This window comes from Microcaecilia unicolor, chromosome 1 (genome assembly GCF_901765095.1).
Source record: "Microcaecilia unicolor chromosome 1, aMicUni1.1, whole genome shotgun sequence".
Classification (NCBI taxonomy): domain Eukaryota; kingdom Metazoa; phylum Chordata; class Amphibia; order Gymnophiona; family Siphonopidae; genus Microcaecilia; species Microcaecilia unicolor.
Window position 1 is genome coordinate 430,528,882 of NC_044031.1, and position 21,694 is coordinate 430,550,575.

At 39.6% G+C, this 21,694-nt stretch overlaps 1 protein-coding gene across 1 annotated transcript in view; it reads right to left on the minus strand.

Annotated features, from left to right (window-relative positions):
• The window catches only part of PIEZO2 (piezo type mechanosensitive ion channel component 2), a 556,315-nt gene that overhangs the window by 229,841 nt on the left and 304,780 nt on the right, over positions 1–21,694 (minus strand). Inside the window, exons 18-21 of the mRNA XM_030186524.1 lie at positions 15,940–16,100; positions 12,112–12,288; positions 9,997–10,125; positions 3,927–4,127 (exon numbers count right to left, since the gene is read on the minus strand). Of these exons, the coding sequence (XP_030042384.1) occupies positions 3,927–4,127; positions 9,997–10,125; positions 12,112–12,288; positions 15,940–16,100 (668 nt within the window). The remainder of the gene's footprint in view (positions 1–3,926; positions 4,128–9,996; positions 10,126–12,111; positions 12,289–15,939; positions 16,101–21,694) is intronic.

The window sequence follows — 21,694 nt, forward strand, 5'->3', positions numbered from 1 at the left end:
GCTTTTTTTGACTTTTTTCTATGTATTAAGTCAGAGTAAACTGGAATATAAACTGAGAAAGATAATGTTAAAAAAATAAACCAATGATGATTTGGTACATAAAATTTAGGTAGCAATGACTTTATAAGCTACCGGAGTGGTACCACAGAGGTTCTTGAAATTGGCTTCTAAGGTGCTCGTTATCATTTATAGTAGAGTTTTTTTATTGGATGATGTTAAATACTCTACTTTTATTACCCCAATTACTTTTTGAACCTTTTTGAATGAGTATCATCTTATAAAATGGCCACACAGATATCTAGAGATAAGACAAAAAAAAGTGGGAGTTGGACCACGGATGCCAAAGACTGGAAAGATGTGTATTTAAGATAAAAAGTTTATTGAGTGGAAAGACTCGACGCAAACGTTGTGTTTCAGCCGCTAGGCCTGCATCAGGAGTCTACAATAAAAATATACATTCATAATGAAAGTAATATAATAAGTGAATTCAATTAAAAACACATAAAATAAACAAATATAGAACCATACACAAATATATAGAGATGATGTACTTGGTTATAACATATGAGTGCAATAATAAATATAAACGCTACAATAAGTGAATTCAATTGAAAACACATAAAATAATCAAATAAAAGAATGATAAAAATCATACACAGATACATAGAAGCGATGTACTTGATTATAACATATGGGCACAATGATAAATATGATCTGGAAAAAAGTTATGATAAAACCATATGCAAATCCAAAAAAAAGGTTACTTGGCCATAATATATGAGTACAATAATAAATGTTGTCTGGAGAAAGATAGACAAAATAAATAACTTCACAGCACTTGTAAATATATGAGAACAATTATGTAATTAAGAAAATGATATTTCAATATATGTACCAAAAATGTTACATAAATGATCAAAGGAAAAAACAGAAAAAGGAAAATAAAATAAAAATAATAAAATAATAAAAAATAGTAATCATAAACAAAAGGAAGAAATTTGACTAAATAAAGAATAAAAAATAATAAAAAAGTAAAAAAATTAAAAATAAGGAAAAATTGGAAAAATTAAAAAGAATTATGTTATTAAGTAAATAACTTCACAGCACTTGTAAATATATGAGAACAATTATGTAATTAAGTAAAGGATATTTCAATATATGTACCAAAAATGTTACATAAATGATCAAAGGAAAAAAACAGAAAAAGGAAAATAAAATAAAAATAATAAAAAGAAATCACAGAAAGGTAGTATATCAAGTCCAGTTCCCTTTCCCCTTTAGTAAAAGGACCCCCCCCCCCCCCCGCCCAATGCTGGTGACTGGACATAGCCTAAGACTGAATTTCCAGCTTTAACGTCAGCAAAATGATGATGATCATCAGCTGAGTACTGTGCTTGTTCAATATAAAATTTGTATATATACATACACCTATTCTTCCTGGAACAGGCTGGCACACAATTGCAGCTGCCTTCGGGCAAGTGTAAATGTGTGCACCTCTTATCCCTGGGGTAATTTTATAAAGGCAAGTGATAGGCACATATGTTGCCTTTACGAAATGCTTCAAAACACTCCAAATCTCAGTATAAGCAAGATACTTAATTAAATATACGTTAATGCCAATATATGAAATTCACAATAGAAGCTGCAACATTGCAATAGGGAAGAATAAACATCAGAAGTTTTATATTCACGTAAAATCTCAAATTATGCATATTTTGCTCGTATCTATGCTTGTCTCTGAATATATATATCGGATACCATATTTAAAAATCTCTCACAAAGATTATTTATTTTTACTTTGAAATCCTCCAGGAACGAGCATAGGTTTGGTATACAAAATACCTGACACAGGAAGAGTTGCTTTCAGCTTATATGGATGACAAGGCTGCAATCATATATAATTTCAATCTATCGTATTCTCAAAAAGGGAAGTAATCAATCTGTCATCATTTTTTCATATTGGAGTATCAAAAAACTCAATCTGATCTTGGTGGCAATGAATAGGAAATTATAAATCAGGATCCAGTGAGTTCAACCACTCCAAGAAGCAGTTTAATTCTTGCCGGGAAGCTTTCCAAATTAAAAAAAAAATCATTTTGGTTTCATTTTAAAGCTGTTATCTTAGGTACATGGTGTACCCTTCTCATATTTGCAGCATATCCAAAATGATATCATCTTTTGAAGAAATCTGCTGAAGGGATACAACTTCAAAACATGAAATCATTTTGGATATGCTGCAAATATGAGACGGATACACCATGTACCTAAGATAAGTGAATTTGGTACGCCATATTTGTGAGGAAGATATATTACATATTTAGGATGTGAAGTATTAGACATGCCAGTACTCAGTATTAAAACTGTAGATATGAATGACTGAATCACTAAGGACTGAAACAGATAAATTCATACACTGATGATGACAACAGTGTGATGAATGCAAATCTGTGCACATTTTCCACTGAGATTGTTGTACCTCACATTTGAAGGCCATTTTACATGTACAGTATGTGGATGGAAGTGCTGTTATGATGGCCAACCTTTATATAATAGGCACAAAATATGAGGGGTGATTTTATAACAGAGCCTTGTTAGCCAGGCCCCCAGTTTCAAAACTGTCCTCAAACTAGAGAAACAACTTAGTAAATCAGGCTTCAAAGCAGGGGCTTAGCCAGACCTCAATGTTTGGGGGTCCAGAGCCCAAAGTGTGTGTGTGAGGAAACAGTTTGGTCCGCCTCCCTGCTGTAATTCCTGCCTTGGCTGGTGAGGGTTCCCAACCCCTGCCCAGCTGAAGCCTTTCTCCAGCGCTGTTCTCTGTGCATTGCCTATCCTGCTTACTTTCACATTGCATGCATGCTGGAGAAAGGCTTCAGGTGATCAGGGCTTGGGGACCCCCGCCAGCTAAACCAGTGACCCTGGATCCAAATTGGGGGGCCCAGGCCCCCAAGGCCTCCTGTAGCTACACCACTGCTTCAAAGTGAAATTAAACATGTTTCTCTTTCCTCAGCTGATTTGGGAATGTCAGAGTGTGACCCTTTTATGATATTTCTGTTGACCAACATTTGCAGCCATGTATTGTTCTGAAAATAGGGACCTCAGCTTTTAGCCCCTGAATTCTATAAATGACACTTTAAATTTAATTGAATAACGAGCAATCAATTATTGGTGCTAAATGGCATGAATTACAAACTACACACAAACATTTACATGTCTGGATCCACATGTAACTTACACGTGTATCAAAAAAAGGGGTGTGACCATGAGTAGGTCAGGGGCAGATCAGGGGCGTTCCTTTAATTTACGCATGTTGTTTTAGAATATAGGCAATCTGCGCCTAATTTAGGCATGGGGATTTACACCAAGGTTTTGTTGGTGTAAATGGTTGCTTCCAAATGTAGTTGCCTAACTTTGGGGTCCTTTTTTGAAGCTGCGGCAAAAGGGGGCTGCAGCTGGTAAAAGGCAGGTCTTTTATTTTTTTCAAGAAATGGCTGTGCATCAAGTGAAGAACCTGTCATACGGCCATTTCAGGGGGGGGGGAGCACTTACTGAAACCCATTGAGGTGGTGGTAAGGACTCCCACGCTAACTCGGTGGTAACCAGGCAGCACACGGCACTGCCCGATTACCGCCGGGTACACACTGGTACTAGAAAAATTGAAATATTTTTGCAGCACCAGAAATGGCGAACTGGGGGAGGGAACTATGGCTAGGTTGCTATGGTAGCCTAGCAGTACTTCCCTTTTAGTGAGCAGTAACCTCATGTTGGGCTTACCGCCACTTTGTAAAAAGGCCCCTCTGACAGCTGTTTATAGAATAGTGCTTAGCAGCATCTAGAATTTAGTCCTAGATGTGAATAGGCCAGCTGGCAATATATACAGCTTTCTCAAATAGCGCACGGAAAGATAAGCGAAGAGTCTCATTATTTACCTCCAAACCAAACTTGTAAAAGAAGTAGTTTACAAAATACTTGGCACAGTTTACCACTCCGTCATCTAAATGTTGTCGTGTAATATCGTGGAAGATTGTCTTAGTCACAGGCGCTGTGAGATTGTTTCGGCATCTGTAGTACTCCTGGTGTCGGTAAACGGTAACTTCAAAGGCTAGTATAGCCAGCATCAGTAAATTATTCTGCGAAGAGAAAAATAAATCACCCAAAGATCAAACACTGGAAGAGACAGAGGGCCCTGTTTACTAAGCAACGCTAGTATTCCTATGGATGTCTCTAGCATTTAGAACGTGCTAAAAATGCTAGTGCACCCTAGTAAACAGGGCCCAGAATGTTTTATGACACTACTAGCCATTAAGCCCGTTAAAACAGGCGAGATTTCCAGCTACCCTCCTTGCTGCCACTCCCTCCCCCCTCCGTGCCGGGCCCCCTGCAGTGACCTGACAGCGCCTCTCACCTCTGTGTGAAAGCACTGCAGGCAGCAGCAGATCGCTCTGCGGAGGTGAGAGGCACTGTCAGGTCAGTGCAGGGGGCCCGATACGGAGGAGGGCGGGAGCGGCGGTGGGGACAGGGGGGAGGGTGGAGGTTGGTGTGCGCGATGTTCGTTTCCAGGCGGCAGGTGCAGGACGTCAGACTCACAGAAACAGAAGCCTGCGCGGCCACATTGCTGATCTGCATGGGCAGGCTTCTACATGGACTGTTGCTAGTGGAGGAGTAGCCTAGTGGTTAGTGCAGTGGACTTTGATCCTGGGGAATTGGGTTCAATTCTCACTACAGCTCCTTGTGACTCTGGGCAAGTCACTTAACCCTCCATTGCCCCAGGTACAAAATAAGTACCTGTATATATGTAAACCGCTTTGAATGTAGTTGCAAAATACCACAGAAAGGTGGTATATCAAGTCCCATTTCCCTTTCCCTGACAAAAAATGTCTATGTATGCCATTTTGGAACCCTACACGTCTAAATGCTCCCCAGTAAGGAACAGAACCCATAATCATTCAGCACTATAAATTGTGGTGGGTATAAACCACTGGAGGATTAAGGGGCTGACCTCTCCCAATCACTCCTGTCCAGAGTTGCCCAAACCAAGCACTTTCACACACCCAAGAGCAGCTGGAAATCCTGACTTTGATGTTGATGGTCATAGTGTGTATTCCTCATCTGAAATGGGGAATACACATGTATTTTCCAGTTCAAACCCACCTTCTTGCCATATGCCTGTATTTCGGATTTATATAAATCCCAGCTTTCTAAAATTGGATTACCATGTTTATTTGATATACGTGCGTAAATGTTGATATTTACACGCGTAAATTACAAATAGGGCTTTTAAAATATGAATCAACTATAATATATATGTGCTCGAACGCAGATCGACTAATAATACAAAAACAAAAATTACAGATCTGCAGTCAAAAAAAGATTAGACCCTTGCCGCACTTAATAGCAGTGGAAAAAGCCTCAAAGTCCCTTTAAATCTTGAATTGATTCAAAAAGATATAACGGGTCAAATGACCTCTTTCATCATCACTGGCATAAAAAACCACTGCTTGTGCAACTATTCATTTATGATTAACCGTGATTATGTTATGGTAAACACCTAATTCCACACTTATCTTTAGGGTGGATGCTTGCAGCTTAACTGCGCTGTACTCGTTGCTCTCAACTGGTGCAGGGCCGACGGTGGCCAGCGTTTCGCAAGGCTGCTTCAGGGCTTCTACCGCACTATCTGTTGAAAGATACCCATATCATAACCTAATACTATAAATCTAAACACTGAAAATCATAAAGAACTACCACACTCACCGAGTTGAGAGGACAGCTTCGTTATACACTTCCTTACTGCTTAACTTTTCAATCAAAGATGGCTTCTCTATAAACAGTTCACTGACGTCAGACGCTGTTAAAAGCATCGACGATCCAGGGGGGTGTTTACAAAAAATGTTTCCATTCTATACGATGGTTTAGTCCTGTCGGATGCAGAGACCTTAACCTAAATATCCACTTTTGCTCGTTTTGTAGAAGGAGCTTTTGATATTCACCTCCTCTCTGGGACTGATAAATGGTTTGAAGTACTACACATCTTAAATCTTCAAAAGAATGTTGTTGAATGTTACAGTGTGTTACCAATGGGAGACCAATTCGATTGGTTATAATAGAACTTTTATGTTCACTCAGTCTCACTGCTAGCAACCTTTTAGTTTGCCCAATATAAATTTTGTTGCATGGGCATCGTAAACTATAGATCACTCCACTAGTTTTACAATTCGTACTGTGTCTCAATACGTATTTCTTGTTGTCTACAGGGTTAATAAATTCCTGGGTTTCTTCCATAATGGAGCAATAACTGCAGCTTCCACATTTCTGGTGCCCTTTATGTCCATTATTGAGCAAAGTAGTTAAAGGCAATACAGATGGACAAAGTTGTTCCTTGAGATTAGAACTCCTACTGTACGCTAACCTCAATTTAATATTTTCAAAATTCGGTAGTGTTTTAATCAAAGACCAATGTTTCTTTAAAGTCTTTGTTAATTCAAATGAATTCACGTTGTATTGAGTAACATATGTAATATATGTATCAGAGTCAGACTGATCGTTTACATTTGGAGTCAATAATAATTCTCTAGTATTCCATCTTGCTCTATTGTATGCTTTCCGAAGTATATAATCAGGGTAGCCCCTCAATGCTAATTTACGCATTAATCTCTTGGATTGTTTTTAAATTCAATGTCAGTGGAACAAATCCGCCGTTGTCTTAAAAATTGCGAGAACGGTAAATTATCTTTTAAAGATCTAGGATGACAACTGGTATAATTAAGGAATGTATTCCTATCCGTGGGTTTATGAAATACAGATGTACTGATGTCTCCATTGTTGTTAGTAATAAGTACATCTAAAAATGAAATCTGTATCGCATTTATCTGTGCTGTAAATTTAATGCGTGGATGACTACTGTTCAAAACTGATACAAATTGCATTAAAAGTTCTTCATGACCAGTCCATAGTAAAAAAATATCATCTATAAATCTAACCCAGAGGGCTACATACCGATAAAGCTCAGTGGTATATATAAATTTCTCCTCAAAAGCTCTCATGTATAAATTCGCTATAGAGGGTGCCATACTTGCACCCATGGCTACTCCTGACACTTGCTGATATATTTGCTCCTCAAAAAGAAAAAAATTTTTTTTCCTTGCTAGCTCAGCAAGAGTTAAAACAAAAGAGGTAGGAAACCTACTTTGTTCTCTTTCATTTAGAAACATCTCAATTACTTCCAAGGCCTCATCCTGTGGTATGACTGTATATAAAGAAGACACATCTAATGTAGCCATCAACATACCGTTAATTCTACCATTGTGTGAATCCAATAGTTGTAAAAAATGTGTTGTGTCTTTTAAATAGGATGCCCCACTTTTTACAAAAGGTTGCAAAAAACAATCGACGAACATCGATAAAGGCTCTAAAATTGAGCCTCTACTCGATATGATCGGTCTGCCTGGTGGATCTACAAGTCTTTTATGAATTTTAGGTAGCGCATAGATAACCGGTATCTTGGGATTCATTGTATTCAAAAAGTGACTTTGAATACAATGAATCCCAAGATACCGGTTATCTATGCGCTACCTAAAATTCATAAAAGACTTGTAGATCCACCAGGCAGACCGATCATATCGAGTAGAGGCTCAATTTTAGAGCCTTTATCGATGTTCGTCGATTGTTTTTTGCAACCTTTTGTAAAAAGTGGGGCATCCTATTTAAAAGACACAACACATTTTTTACAACTATTGGATTCACACAATGGTAGAATTAACGGTATGTTGATGGCTACATTAGATGTGTCTTCTTTATATACAGTCATACCACAGGATGAGGCCTTGGAAGTAATTGAGATGTTTCTAAATGAAAGAGAACAAAGTAGGTTTCCTACCTCTTTTGTTTTAACTCTTGCTGAGCTAGCAAGGAAAAAAAATTTTTTTCTTTTTGAGGAGCAAATATATCAGCAAGTGTCAGGAGTAGCCATGGGTGCAAGTATGGCACCCTCTATAGCGAATTTATACATGAGAGCTTTTGAGGAGAAATTTATATATACCACTGAGCTTTATCGGTATGTAGCCCTCTGGGTTAGATTTATAGATGATATTTTTTTACTATGGACTGGTCATGAAGAACTTTTAATGCAATTTGTATCAGTTTTGAACAGTAGTCATCCACGCATTAAATTTACAGCACAGATAAATGCGATACAGATTTCATTTTTAGATGTACTTATTACTAACAACAATGGAGACATCAGTACATCTGTATTTCATAAACCCACGGATAGGAATACATTCCTTAATTATACCAGTTGTCATCCTAGATCTTTAAAAGATAATTTACCGTTCTCGCAATTTTTAAGACAACGGCGGATTTGTTCCACTGACATTGAATTTAAAAAACAATCCAAGAGATTAATGCGTAAATTAGCATTGAGGGGCTACCCTGATTATATACTTCGGAAAGCATACAATAGAGCAAGATGGAATACTAGAGAATTATTATTGACTCCAAATGTAAACGATCAGTCTGACTCTGATACATATATTACATATGTTACTCAATACAACGTGAATTCATTTGAATTAACAAAGACTTTAAAGAAACATTGGTCTTTGATTAAAACACTACCGAATTTTGAAAATATTAAATTGAGGTTAGCGTACAGTAGGAGTTCTAATCTCAAGGAACAACTTTGTCCATCTGTATTGCCTTTAACTACTTTGCTCAATAATGGACATAAAGGGCACCAGAAATGTGGAAGCTGCAGTTATTGCTCCATTATGGAAGAAACCCAGGAATTTATTAACCCTGTAGACAACAAGAAATACGTATTGAGACACAGTACGAATTGTAAAACTAGTGGAGTGATCTATAGTTTACGATGCCCATGCAACAAAATTTATATTGGGCAAACTAAAAGGTTGCTAGCAGTGAGACTGAGTGAACATAAAAGTTCTATTATAACCAATCGAATTGGTCTCCCATTGGTAACACACTGTAACATTCAACAACATTCTTTTGAAGATTTAAGATGTGTAGTACTTCAAACCATTTATCAGTCCCAGAGAGGAGGTGAATATCAAAAGCTCCTTCTACAAAACGAGCAAAAGTGGATATTTAGGTTAAGGTCTCTGCATCCGACAGGACTAAACCATCGTATAGAATGGAAACATTTTTTGTAAACACCCCCCTGGATCGTCGATGCTTTTAACAGCGTCTGACGTCAGTGAACTGTTTATAGAGAAGCCATCTTTGATTGAAAAGTTAAGCAGTAAGGAAGTGTATAACGAAGCTGTCCTCTCAACTCGGTGAGTGTGGTAGTTCTTTATGATTTTCAGTGTTTAGATTTATAGTATTAGGTTATGATATGGGTATCTTTCAACAGATAGTGCGGTAGAAGCCCTGAAGCAGCCTTGCGAAACGCTGGCCACCGTCGGCCCTGCACCAGTTGAGAGCAACGAGTACAGCGCAGTTAAGCTGCAAGCATCCACCCTAAAGATAAGTGTGGAATTAGGTGTTTACCATAACATAATCACGGTTAATCATAAATGAATAGTTGCACAAGCAGTGGTTTTTTATGCCAGTGATGATGAAAGAGGTCATTTGACCCGTTATATCTTTTTGAATCAATTCAAGATTTAAAGGGACTTTGAGGCTTTTTCCACTGCTATTAAGTGCGGCAAGGGTCTAATCTTTTTTTGACTGCAGATCTGTAATTTTTGCTTTTAAAATATGAGCCTAAATCGAATTTTTTCTGGTCATAATCTCAAGTGGTATGAAGGATCGACAATTCTTTGCAAAGCTTGTCTTATTTATTGCCCTGAATTTCTAGTTTATGACTATGTTCATGACACCTAATACAATTATTTTCTCATTAGGCATCATGGCCCGAGCATTGGACTCCTGTGATCAGTTTACATTTTCTATGAGGCACATTGTTCATGGACATAGAAAAACCCACAAATAGCAGAGGACTGCAGATTAAAGATAAGCAAGAAGAGAAGCATTTACCCTTAGATATGCAAGTAAGGGAGAAGATTTCCGCAATCCAACCCATCCAGATGGATCAATGGAACTTGTGTACAGCATTGACGTCTTTAGTTCAGTTTCATCAGCCACATTGGTTTGATTTGGTAAAGGCTAGCAACAAAAGCAAATTATTACTATTTTCCATGGTTTCAGTCTCTCATATGAAGATGTAGTTTATTGTGAATAAGCTGAAATCACATTGTCAATTAACCAGCTATTTTGCATGATATACATTCCCTACACTCAACTCCTTCCCTCAGCATCTGTCACCCTCAGCATCTGTCACCTTCAATTTCTCTGCTCATATATTTCTGTTGGGATGGGAGGAAGCTCCTTTATTTATTTATTTATTTATTTATTTGTTACATTTCTATCCCACATTTTCCCACCTATTTGTAAGCTCAATGTGGCTTACATAGTACCAGAGAGGCGTTTGCAGACTCCGGTGTAAACAAATACAAAGCGATATTGTGGTAAGATAAAGTTCATGTGGCACAGCCACATTAGGGAATCGTACAACGGAAGAGTTGTGTTATGTCCATTACATACTTTAGTTTTGTTGTGTTGCAGAGATCAGGCATTCTTTCAGCAATTCAAAGAGTTACAAAACGTGGATTTTGAGCCACTAGCTGGGTTGTCTGGCTGCTTAGCATACACTACAAAATCTGATTGATCAGCTCAAGACTGACATCAGACTAATTCTATGCTATTTCTTCAAACTCCCGTGTTACTTGTTCTTTATATTAAACCATTTGTTTCTAGGAAACATGAGAAGAGGGTGGAGAAGTTTTGATGAAGATGCTGAGGGGCAAGGGTAAGGAAACGGGTTGGGAAGGGATGAGAAAGCAGAATGAAATTAAGGGCTGTTAGGGAGAGATACTCAGCACTGAACTGGCTATGTTGGGCAGTCACAATAGGCAGCTTAAATAGTTAACTGGTTAGCACTGAATATAGGCATAGCCAGTTCACCTTTTAGCAGCCAAAATAAACCTAGATATTCAATGCCAGTTGCCAGATATGACCCAACATTGAATATCTGGGGTTAACGCCGGAGGTGGACAGCAAATGCCAGTGCCGGTCTTAGGCAGGGGCAACAGGGGCGGTCGTACAGGGCCTGATGCTCCTATGGGCCCTGCATCTCTGGCATGTCTGTCCTCCTGTCTCGGAACACCTCCCTGCTGCACATTTCAGTAGAGAGTATCAGGCAGCGGCAGTGATTTTCATATCATGTCACTGCGGCATCCCGCCTCCTTTTGATGTAACTTCCTGCTTTCGCAAGGGCATGATGCAGCAGCGAGGAGTCTCTGGGCTCAGCAGCTGATGGGATATGAAAAGTTCTGCCACTGTCTGCCGTAAAGTGGTGGATGCATATCAAGGTATGGGGTGAGGTGGGATTCTGAGAACTCTAAACCTCCTTTTAAACTGATAAATTATGGTTTATGGTGGCAGGCGCGGGTGGGGGGTGGACGTGGACATGGAAGAGGGCAGGCATTGGCCAGGGGGCCCACTGAACTGGTTTGCACAGGGCCCTGCGCTGCCCGCCGCCAGTTGAATATTGGGCCCATATACTTTAATTTTCAAAACAGTTGGGATAATTCTTCAAAGTAGAAGATGACTCATTCTCTTGAGATAAGAGGAGATTAAGATTGGGGAGAAGGCAATGTTAAGGCTGAAGGAAACAGCCAGTTGCTGACTGAAGTCAAATGGGTTGCTGAGAGGGCGTGGCAAGAAATAACTGATAACTGGGTTTGGTGTAGGACACTGGGGGAGAGGTGAGGTGAATGATAAACTGAAGAAAGAAATAAGTATTAAAGGAGAGATAAAAAGGATTGAAGATTGAGCAGACATATATAATGGAAAGAATACCTTTGGAAATTGTGACTGCTCAATAGAATACTCTTTTCTAGGCTTCTGAGGGAATGAACCATATGTGTATTACCATATGGAATGTTAAAAATCTAAAATCCTGTCATTTTTGATGGGCAGTCTTCTAGTATATTAACTGTACAGTCATGGAAGAGGGAGTGACCCCATCATTAATGAAAATTTCCCTTAGAATTACATATCTGGTATCATGTAGCTAAAATTATCACTCACCACTGTGCAGTTACTAGAAAAACTGGCGGGATCTATGGATGCCAGCTGGTACAACATTTTGCAGATGATAATCACGCATGTCCACACTGTGCAGACACTTGATGCCAATGGACGGAACTGGGAATACGGCAATGCAAATGCCCAAGCAATCAAAAATACATAGTTGAAGACAGAAACCTGGAAAATGTAGGATTAGAAATAAGAAAAATATACTTAGGTGGGTAGTGCCATATTATAAACACTGTAATACTGCTGTTAATTCTGCTTACTCTCAGGAGAAAAGCCATGCAAAATACTTTAGAAAAATATGCAACACTGAAGGAATTTTATCTAGCCTTGGTTTAATAAAATGCTATTTTTCTGTAGTTTTCAAATCAAGTGGAAACCTGTCATTGCTAAGATGTGCTCATTTAGCAAAATTTGGCAGAATAGACATAGGAAAAATATAGTCACATTTTATCACATATGCAACAAGGACAGAATGTACTAAAGCTTTTAACCGATTTGGGTTTAATTTTATTAACAGCTCATGTGGAAGATAAGAATCACCATAGTAGGTCAGACCAAAGGTCCATCTAGCCCAGTATCCTGTTTCCAACAGTGACCAGTCCAAGCCATAAATACCTGGCAGAATCCCATAAGTAGCAAGCTTCCACGTTACTTGCTCCCAGAAATAAGCAGTGGCTTTCCACGTGTCTACTTTAACAATAGTCTATTGACTATTTCAATAGGAACCTATCCAAACTTTTTATAAGCTCTGCTGTGCTAAAGCATATACATACTTTTCTGAGTGCAGAGTTTGCCAGATTTTCAAAGTGAATGTATACACAAATTATTGGGTTAATTTATACACATATTCCCTGATATTTAAAACTATTTAACTGGCCAGGAATGGCTCCTGACTGGTTAAATAGTATTTAAGCAGCTAACTGCAGCTATTCAACAGCAGGTAACGATAGCTGGTTAGGCACGAATATTCAGCACCGAACCAGCTATGTTGAGCAGTCACAATAGGTAGCTTAAGTTGTTAAGTGACTAGCACTGACTATCGGCAAACCTAGTTCACTTTTTAGCAGCCAAAATAAACCCAGATATTCAATGCCAGTTGCCAGATATGACGTGACATTGAATATCCAGGTTTAATGCCGGTGGTGGACAGCAAACAAGCTGCCCAACGCCAGCTGAATATTGGGTCTATACTCTTTAATTTTTTTAAACAGTTGTCCCAACAATTGGGATAATTCTATAAATTAGAAGTTGGCATTTATGCATGCCAAGGACGTCCCTCACTATAAAAAAAAAACTCCCTCTAAAAAGACGTTCTTTTTACAGTCTACAAGCTAATGTACAGTTCAGAGGCAAGAGAATAAAAACTAACCTGATATGGAGGAGCCTTCCAGCCCAGAAAATCGGGACGTGAGAGGACACAAATCAAAACTTTTTGGACGTCCCTCCCTCCAGGTCTCTCTCAGCCAATCTCAGCACGTTTAGCTAATACTGGTAACAGCTAAACGTGCTGGGATTGCCTGAGAGAGACCTGGAGATGATCAGTTCTGCTATTACTTACTGTTCTGGTGTGCTGTATTTTGTTATGCTGTTTTGATAAATGTTCAATAAAGACTTCATACAACTTAAAAAAAGTGGAAAAAAAATCCAAGTGCTCTTTCTTTTTTTAACAAAACTATTAGTGGGATTTGAACCCATCATCTCCAGATTACAAAACCAGTGTTTTAACCACTTAGCCACAACTATACTTACTTGGCTAGCCTTCCCTTACTTCCAGGTCTCTTAGCTGAGTGAAGCACGGTCAAAAAGGACTGGGGGGGGGGGGGGGGGGGGAGGCAAAATGGATGTTAAAGCTTTATTTTAAAAAATCAGACAAGCTCCGATGCTGCAGGCTCTTTTTTGGACATCATTCAACTCCAGAATAATAAAAACGTCCTTTTTGGCCGTGCTTCACTCAGTTGAGAGACCAGGAAGTCTCTGAGCCAATCACAGCGCGCTTAGCTCGACTGACTACATTGTGATTGGCTCGGGGACTTCCAGGTCTCAGCAGAGTGAAGCACTGCCAAAAAATATGTTTTTATTATTGCAAAAGGGGGGAAGGCAACCAAAATGGGCGCCCATCCCAAAAGAAACCGTATATTTTGACCCCCTTAATAATAAAAACGTCTTTTTTTGGCAGTGCTTCACTCAGCTGAGACCTGGAAGTCCCTGAGCCAATCAGAACGCAGTCAGCCGAGCTAAACGCGCTGTGATTGGCTCAGAGACTTCCAGGTCCAAAAAAGAGCCTGCAGCATCGGAGCCTGTTTGATTTCAGCACTTGGGCTGTTTTTCGGGTGGAGCACTCCCATAATGGCCGTTTATGACGAGCACTTGGCCGTTTTTGCTCCCCCCCCCGATTTATTTTTTACATTTTATGAAGTTTTCCAATCCTGAAGAGCCCCAACGAGAGGTACAGACCTCTCGTTAGATTTTCCAGCATTTTCCAGCGTTAAGGCAATAGGAAAAGGTTAGTGCATCTCATTACAATAGGGTTTCTACACGATTTGCTCATCTGCATTCCGTTTTCGTTAGCTGCTACCGTCATCGGAAAAAAGTGTTTAGTGCATGCCAGGGTTTACTACTTGCTCGTTAATGGCTCATTAAGGGCTCGTTAAGTTTAGTGCATCTGGCCCTTAGACTTACAAAGTTCCATAGGTCACTATGGGGGTCTTTACAAAGGCGCGGTTGTGTTTTTATCGCACGCTAAATGCTAGAGATGCCCTATAGGAATATATGGGTGTCTCTAGCATTTAGTGCATGCTTATTTTTAGTGTGTGCTACAAATGCTAGCAGGCCTTTGTAAAGGGACCACTCACGTTACTTTGTAAGTCTTGGGGCCCCTTTTACCAAGCTGTGGCAAAAGGGGGCAAGCGCTGGCGTCAGCACATGTTTTTCACGTATGCCGAGGCTTCCTTTTACCACAGCGGGTAAAAGGGAAGTCTTCCTTTTCTGCAGGAAATGGCCATGTGGCAAGTAAAGCACTTGCCACATGGTCATTTCGGGGGGAAACCCTTACCGCCAGACATTGAGGTGGTGGTAAGGGCTCCCGTGCCAACCCAGACGAAACTAGGCAGCGCACGGCACTGCCCAGTTACTGCCGGGTACTACAAAAATAAATATATATTTTAGTAGCACCGGATATGATGGCGCGCTAGGGGTGGGAAGTACCACTGGGATGCTGCAGTAGCCCGGCAGTACTTCCTGTTTAGCGAGAGGTAAGCCCACGTTGGGCATACCGCCACTTAATAAAAGGGGCCTTAAGTCCTTTGAAAATACACCTCTATATGTTAAACACGTAAGTGTCAGTCCTACCCATGCTCTATGCAGACTCCACTCATGTGTGCGCCCACTTATCAAATATATGCTACATAAGGGATGCCTGTATTTACAGATTGGTGCTTAAGTAGATTTTCAGCATTTACACCCTTGTGTCTGAATATGTTGGTATTCTAATCACTTGTGCCAGTATTTGGTGCGTAAATGTTAGCACCTTATTTAGTTACATTTGTACCCCACACTTTTCCACTCATGGCAGGCTCAATGCAGCTTACATATTGTATACAGGTGCTTATTTGTACCTGGGGCAATGGAGGGTTAAGTGACTTGCCCAGAGTCACAAGGAGGTGCCTGAAGTGGGAATCAAACTCAGTTCCTCAGGACCAAAGTCCACCACCCTAACCACTAGGCCACTCCTCCACTTGACAGAATTGTTTCCTTTATGTCCAAACAAATGACTCTGAAAACTGTCCTCCCCAAGGAGGGTTTGGTATCACATTGATTTACCTCTTTCACAGTGACCCAGATGATATAGGAAGACACGATTTTGATAATGTGTAATTCCAAAATCCACCACACAAAAACTTGAAGCTTATGAAAATATTCCAAGAATTTTAAGAAAAGCACTGTGAGGCGATCAATCACTAGATGCCATTTGTTCTTCAGTTCTGTAAAAAGAAAAATCAGTCATTAAAAAATTGTGATAACGATACATAGATGTGTGTGTGTGTGTATATATATATATATATATATATATATATATATATATATATATATATATATATACTGGGATATAATTATTGTTTGGTTATTTTTTGGCCTAGCTCACTTTTCTTCACACCTGAGCATTTAGTCCAATTTGAATACATAGCAACCTTCCTCAGGGACATTTATGAAAGAAGAATGTGAAGCTTACTTGCTATGGGTCTCCATTCGTATCCACCAGTGATATTCACCAGTTAGGCCCCAATCACCTGTTTATATAACTCAGACATCACACTGGGCAGCCACACAACACATTCCTTTAAATAGTCTGCATGTGTGTATTCTTAATTCTATTCATAAATGTCACCGTTGTGCATACAGGACCTCAGAGGGAGGCTGGACTCTGGAGTCTCTGCGTACAGATGAGACAATGGTGCAGAGAATAAGATTTAATTTAGTTAGGAACTAAGGAACATTTTGGATCACATGGACTTAACAGAGGAGTACTTACCTCCTCCCTATATAGGAGGCAGTAGGTGCTCCCACATACATTTTTTTTTTAAAGTCCCATGCACTAATTGAAAAATTAGTACAGAATCTGAAAAAAAATGCTCCGATTTACTAAGCAGTGCTAGTGGCTGTCCATGCGCTAGTGCTGAATGGACAGCTGCTAGAGCTGCTTTATAAACAGACCCCAAAATGAAAAAAATCCTTAATATAAAACTGCAGTAAATCTAAACCTAGCACGTGGAAAAGTCCCACATTAGTACACACTAAGCCCAGGTTTTGCCGCGGCTTAGCAAAAGGGCCCCAAAGTATCTTGTAATCTGCCATATATACTGCTTTAAGTAAAAATATAGAAGATAAGTCTTAAATTAAAATTACTACTTTTATGGCTAATACGAATCACCTCTTTAACCTTATACCTATAGCACCTACTCATTTCTTACTTTTAACCAGGTGCAAATTACTGAATCATTTTTAATTAACCATCTGCTATGCACAATAGCTAAACTCCTTTAATTAATTTTCCATTAGGGATGTGCAGCCTTCAAAGGGGTCCTTTTAGTAAGCTGCAGTAAAAAGTGGCCTTAGAGTGCTCTTGCACAGGATTTTCTAGTATGCTAAGGTTATTTTTACCAGAGCCACAAAATGGCTGATTTTCTATATTTTGCATAAATCACAATGCAGTAATGTTGCCATCAGCACGCAGCCATTAACACAAATTACCATGTCAGCACTTGCCACCACCCATTTTATAACCCTGCGCTAACCAGCTAGCATGCCTGGATTCTACATAGGTCACCCAAACTTGGGTGCCTAGGGCAGATGTGCCTGTAAAGTAAATAGTTAACAGTGTCAACAGTCAATAGCTCACGATAATTGGCAACAATTTAGTGTTACGTGTACATCCGTCCTAGGTGCTGTTCTATAATATCCAGGTCAAAGGGTTGTGGCTATGGAAGGAGTATGGGCAAATCAGAGGATGATCCCAGAAGTTGGGTGCAATGTTATAGAATACCAGCTTAATGTGGATCTTCCCAGCACTTAACGTTTGGCACTATTTACTGAATTCCCTTCTAACTGTTTAGCACAGGAATGCCCACCTTCTGCCCCCAACACGCCCTCTCTCTCAAAAATTACAAATATTTTTTAGCACCTGGATTAGCATATGCTAATTTGGCAGTTACCGCAGGATGCCCAAGCGCATCCCATGGTAGGCCATTTTAAGCTACGTTAGGAACGCGCTAGTGCCTGATGCTGCTTAATAAAAGGGCTCCAAAGATTATTTTATTTATTTATTTAGATTTTGCTCACACCTTTTTCTGTAGTAGCTCAAGGTGAGCTACATTCAGGTTCTCTGGATATTTCTCTCTCCCGGGAGGGCTCACAATCTAATTTTGTACCTGAGGCAATGGAGGGTTAAGTGACTTGTCCAAGATCACAAGGAGCAGCAGCGGGATTTGAACTAGCCACCTCTGGATTGCAAGACTGGTGCTGTAACCACTAGGCCACTAAAACAATCACAACAACATAGAAAATTCTGAAACCTAGAGAAATATTTGGCTCCCTTTAACGCAGGGGTTCTCAACCCAGTTCTCAGGACACATCCAGCCAGCCAAGGCTTCAGGAAACCTACAATGAATATACATGAGATAGATCTGAAAGAACTACCTACTTTGTTTGCAAATCTATCCTATGCATATTCAGTCTGGGTATCCTGAAACCTTGACTGACTGACTGACTGTGTCCTGAGGAATGAGTTGAAAACCCTGTGCAATAATGCATAGATACAATGATTTCCCTCCAGTTACCAGGCAGTAGGTGCTCCCACATTAATTTTTTTTGAAAGTCCCATGCTACATGATTCCACTAAAAAACAAATCCCCATGTTTCCTGAGTTTACAAAAAAAGGTCTCACCAAAATGAATATGAGGAGACAGACAGGAACTATTGGCAGAAATACAGACTCATTTGTTACTACAGCAGTGAATTCTGAAGATGAGACTTTCCAAGGATTATTGCCAGTGTACACTCGTATATCAGTCTTTTTCCTGTGGTTAAAAGACATCTAGGAAGTTGCATAGTTGATTGCATTAAAAAAAAGGGTTAGAGGTACACTGGGTCATATTTCTGTTAATTATTTAAAAGCTCTCTCTCTATATATTGTACTCCAGGACTTAAGTGGGGAAAAAAAGCTTGTGTATTTGTAGCCAATTCTGTTGCAATAAGTATTATTGTGTCCTGATTTAAAAACATGGTTATTATCTTATAACTGCACTTATGACCCTTCATAGCTCCCCTGCTGCTGCTGCATGAAATGCTGATATTCCCACTGTAAAAACAAACGCTCCTCATCAGGTGCATCTTTTTAAATTGAAAAATTAGCAAGAAAAGCTTTTATCAAATGCCAGTTTTTGCAATGTTCTTCATTAATATGTTGCTTAAAACAAATTTGCATCACAGCAGCTCATTAGTGTGGAATTTGAAGAAATATTTGCACAACATCAGATTACTACCACCAGGACACTATTGTGAAGCCACTGTGCCTAATATGAAAAATAGCACAATGCTGATGTATTGCCATTTTTGCATGTTCTAGCCATGTTGCAGTTTTTTTTTTCACGCAATGCACATTTGTGGGAATTGGGCTTCTCATTTTAGCAGAATTTCCCTCTAGTCTGCCCAGTTTACTTCCTGTTGCAATGCTAGAGACCCCCATCAATCTCTAGCTTTCCATTGATGTCTTGGTAGCTACAGATTTTCCATGTTTATCACAATCTTTCTTGAATTCGTTTGTTTTGCCTCCTCTATATTCTCCTTGGAGACTTTCATGTATCCACTACCCTTGCCATGAAGCATTACTTCCTAATGTTACTGTGAAATAAATCCTCTTTCAAAAGTCACATAGAGGGGCATTTTCAATATGACGTCTAAATCAGACTTTGGATGTTTCTGCCGGAATCTATATAGCGTGGTTAGAGATCCAATTCTATAACAATACACATAACTTAACAAGCTTACCAAGCCAATGAGCACTGATAACAGAACTTAACAAGCAATAATGACCACTAATTGGCACTGATTTAGAATTTACACACACAATTCACTAAGCATATTCTGTAATGATGTGCGCTAAAGTTCTAACGAATGCATTTCAAAAGGGGCATGGTTATGGGCACGGAAATGGGTATTTCAAGGGCAATCTGAAATTTACTTGCCTAGTTATAGAATATAGCTCAGTGCACCTAAATCTACGTGCCAGGATTCACGCCACATTTTGCTGGTGTAAATGGGTGCACGTAGTTTTAGGTGCTGAGATATCAAATAAACATATTCTATAATTGGCACCTACATCTAGGCATCGATTATAGAATACGCTTAGTCAACACTGATTTCAGCACAAATTTATTAAGCGCCATATATAGAATCTCTACCTTTGTGCTAAACGTCTCAAATCCGAATAGCAAAAGAACCCTTTTCGAAAAGCAACAAAAAGGTCTCTTTTTTTTAACCCACAAAAGCGAAAGACGTAGAAAATCAAGCCATTGGGGTGTAGGAAGGGCCAGTATTTTTAGCAGACTGGTCCCCTAGACATTCCAGGAGAGCAATAGGACACCCTAGAGGCACTGATGTGGATTTTATATAAATGCTCCCAGGCACACATCTCACCGTTGCTCCCTTACCTTGTCTACTAAGCCCTCCAAAACACACCCAAAATCTACTACCCCAATTGTCATGACTACAATAGCTCTTATGGATGAAGGGAGCACCTATATGTGGTACAGTGGGTTTCTGATGAGTTTTGGAAGGCTCAAAAGTTTCCATCACAAGTGTAACAGGTAGGGGGGGGGGGGCAGGTGGACCTGGGTCCACCTGTCTACAGTGCACTGCACCTACCACTACACTACTCCAGGGGACCTGAATGTTGCTCTAATGGACCTGGCTATAACATCTGAGGCTGTCATAGAGGCTGTGAGTATTATTTTACTTCACATTTTTGGGGAGTGGGAGGGGCTCAGTGACCACTGGAGAAGTAAGGGTGGGTATCCCCAAATCACTCCAGTGGTCATCTGGTCATTTAGGGCACTTTTTGTGACTTATTCATTAGCAAAACAGGTCTGGTCCAAAACATTGAAGGTTTTGCCCTAGATTTTTTCATTTTGTTCCATTATAGCTGTAAAACATCCAAGTGTTTTCAAATATGTGTTAGACATGCCCTAAATGCCAGGGAAGTGGCAGGGGCTTTCCTAAAAGTTGCATGCGAGATTATAGAGTAGCTCCATTTCTGTACCAAAATGCCCAGAGCTGAGCGCTGGTATTTACCTGAGTTTTCAGTTGGTGTAAATTCTGGCGCCCAACTTTTGGTGTGGAAATAGGCTCTAAGCGCCGTTTATAGACTAGTGCTTTGCACCAATTTGTTTCTGTCACCAAAATCTTAGCACCATTTATAGAATGCCCTCCTATGCTTGTAGCTGGAAGACACATCCGTGGTCTCCCATGTTCCACCCATGTGTATGCCCCCCTTGCAGTTAGGTGCTATGGCACTTAGGTACTAGCTTAGAGAATAGCATCCAGTGCACACAGGCATTTAACTGTCAATTAATTTCAGCTTTGACGTGTATTACTGGTATGCACCTCTAAGTTCTAGTTTATAGAATTGCCCTGTTAGTGTCTTCAGCTTCCAGCAGTTTGGTGCCATCTCTTTGGAATTGTCTTCCATTAGATCTCAGTGTGACAATAACTAGCTCACAGGCACAAAGAAAGTTAAAGCTTAGCTCTATAGGTAAGCATTCAGTATTTAGCATATCTCCTGTGTTGTTAAAATGAATAACTCAAACTAATTAATGTGAATTTTTACTGTATATGTATATTTGCTTCCATTTTAATTAGGTTTTTATATTTGCAAACTGCTTTGATGTCCCAAGATAAAAGCAGCTAACCAACAAATCAACTAGACTAACTAAAAATCTTACGTTATTGCTTTTAGAATGGGAAATCTTCTGAATAATCTTGAACAGATACAAAGAACTTTATTGCAGTGACTATGGGTTTC